The 2,559-nt window shown below is 36.3% G+C and overlaps 1 protein-coding gene across 1 annotated transcript; it reads left to right on the forward strand.

Moving 5' to 3' along the window:
- Positions 1-578: 578 nt before the first annotated feature.
- On the forward strand, positions 579-1,583 carry LOC149774705 (FMRFamide receptor-like). The gene has a single exon (XM_089944978.1). The coding sequence runs from the start codon at positions 579-581 to the stop codon at positions 1,581-1,583; it is 1,005 nt and encodes a 334-aa protein (XP_089801104.1).
- The last annotated feature ends 976 nt before the right edge of the window (positions 1,584-2,559 follow it).

Genomic DNA, 2,559 nt, shown 5'->3' on the forward strand with positions numbered 1-2,559 from the left:
CTATCTATTGAATTCCAGAATGAGAAGGGAGAGGAATGACACTTCTAACAGTTTCTGGCATATTTCCGTAGGCTTGGTAACAGTGAACTTGTGCAGAAATTAATTTTCGAACATATTTGGAAGCACTTCTGACGTTGATTGATTCTGTTTATATTGAGCGAAATCATGTTGAAATAAGGTGGATCATTGGTTTATATAATATTCGATCTTTGTTGCATCTTTTACAGCCTGCGTAACATTACCATTCAAGAAATGTCGTAAGACTTAATGCCCTAATCAGAATGAAAAAAATGTCGTTCTTGAACTGAGCACCTACGAAATTCAGCAGTGATTTAACATATACATTTCCTTTATTTAAATAAAGCATGGCTACGATGAAAATTATAGTAAACGATTCTGATGAGGATCATTTCAGTTTCCCCAATGCAACGAACGGTTCCGCAACGTCACTGACAGTCTTAACGTCAACAGACTTGAACTATACGCGATTCATCGTACAAAAGATCCTCGTACCGATTGTTGTTAGTTGTGGCGTTGTAGGCAATATTTTCAATGTTGTTGTCCTGCGCAGTCCGAAAATGCTCAGTTCCACAAATGTCTACCTTATGACGCTTGCAATTTCTGATTCACTCTATCTACTGTTCAGCTTTTCTCTGTCATTTACACTTTGCTCGAATCATAGCCAAAGTTCAATTGCTTTCCATTACATACCGTACGGTCGTGTGTTGACCGACCTTTTTGGAAACACTGCAGTGCTGCTTACCGTTTGTTTCACCTTAGAGAGGTATATTGGTGTATGCCATCCCATGAAGGGAAAGGCATGGTGCACTGTCGGCAAGGCGAAAGTGGCGGCTTTAATTACGTTTGGAATCTGCATTGTTAATACGATACCAGAACTGTTTGAAATGGAAATCATCAGTATGTTTGATGGCGAGTTTCAACGTTCCGTCTATCAATGTAAATATACTGAGTTTGCCGAGACAGAAAGCTATCAGATAGGATACTATTGGTGGTACGTTACACTTTTTACATTCCAACCTCTGTTTTTGCTTTCAATATTCAACAGTTTGCTAATAAGATCTGTCTGGAAAGCAAGCAAAACCAGACGACAACTGTCTCACAGTAGTGTAGTGGGTGACCAGGGTCAGAACCTTGAACAACAGAAAGTCACCACCATGCTGATAGCTGTCGTCATTATTTTCATTATTTGTCAGACGCCACAAGCAGTTCTCTTGGTCTACAGATCATATCTAAAAGCCAGAAATATTCCATACGCTGTAGACCTCTTCCGGATAGCAGGGAACATCTGCAATCTTCTGGTACAAATTAATGCCTCCAGTAACTTTCTACTGTACTCCTATTTTAGCAGCAGATTTAGAAGGACATTTAAGAAGTTACTGTGCAATTGGCAGAGGCCTTGGAAAAACGCATCCATGCGATCATTGACTAGTACCTTTAGAAAGTCTACATCCACGACAGGGACTACGTTGTCTTCCAATGTCTCCTATAGGTCCAGAAGAGCAGTCACAGATTCATCTATAAAAGTTGAAACTATTGAGACACACGATACTGGCGATTTGTAACCTTATTATGTATATATAAATACGTGAAGGAAAACGATCAATAGTTTACTGCTTTTAGAAATTGTTAGTTCTACTTGACATTCTTATATATCTTACAAATATTTGTACTTTGCTATTACCAATATTTGGATATTTTTATTTTAGGGCCCCATTTCCTGCTAGTGTATATATAAGAATGCATAAAAAATTGCATGTGAGTTTTGTCCATACAGACGAAAATATTTTATCCATTTAATCAAATCCTTTTTCAATTTTGTTATGCTTTTAATTTCGGGTGATGCTAAATCCCAAGCGACACACCCCTTCTGTCTTCTTCCAAATATCTGCATGTAATTATTATTTTGAAATTGTAAGTTTCATTATCTATGTTGGACCTATTGTGCTTAATTGCTTCAGGTCGATTAACAACATCACAGTCTTGCTTACACATTTGCCAAGTCGAATTAGGAATTACGATCTACCTATAAGCAGACATCAGTTATACTGGAGCCAACTAAATTCTGAGATCTAGTAGTCGCATTTTCACCCTATTTTTGGTCAGTCAACGTGATATCAATATTTGTATAGCTGTTGCTACTTTCGGAGTTTTACGCAAAGGTTGTTGATTTTAGTTATTGTATATATAGTTCAGAAAGATACTTGACATTATTTCCTACATTGCACAAATAACGATTGAAAGATTAAATAAATCACCGTACAATAAATAATGTTGATAGATTAAACAACGTCTAATCTTGTAAATAAACACCCACATATACCTTTCTTCTGTGTGTAATGCTTGAAAAGAAGAGGTCGCGAGTTAAAACTTGCAGCGCCATCCAAAGGTTTTAATACTATTTTGTATTTTTAATGTTCAAACTTTCTTTTAAACTCGTTCATTCCACCTTTGTATTATTTATTTACTTTTTTATTTATGTTGACAAATTCCCTTTTTATTACTTCTTTCATACCTCACAACTAAAACATAAGGCATGCA

This window comes from Sinohyriopsis cumingii, unplaced genomic scaffold, assembly GCF_028554795.1.
Source record: "Sinohyriopsis cumingii isolate HCF-2022 unplaced genomic scaffold, ASM2855479v2 utg000160l, whole genome shotgun sequence".
NCBI lineage: Eukaryota > Metazoa > Mollusca > Bivalvia > Unionida > Unionidae > Sinohyriopsis > Sinohyriopsis cumingii.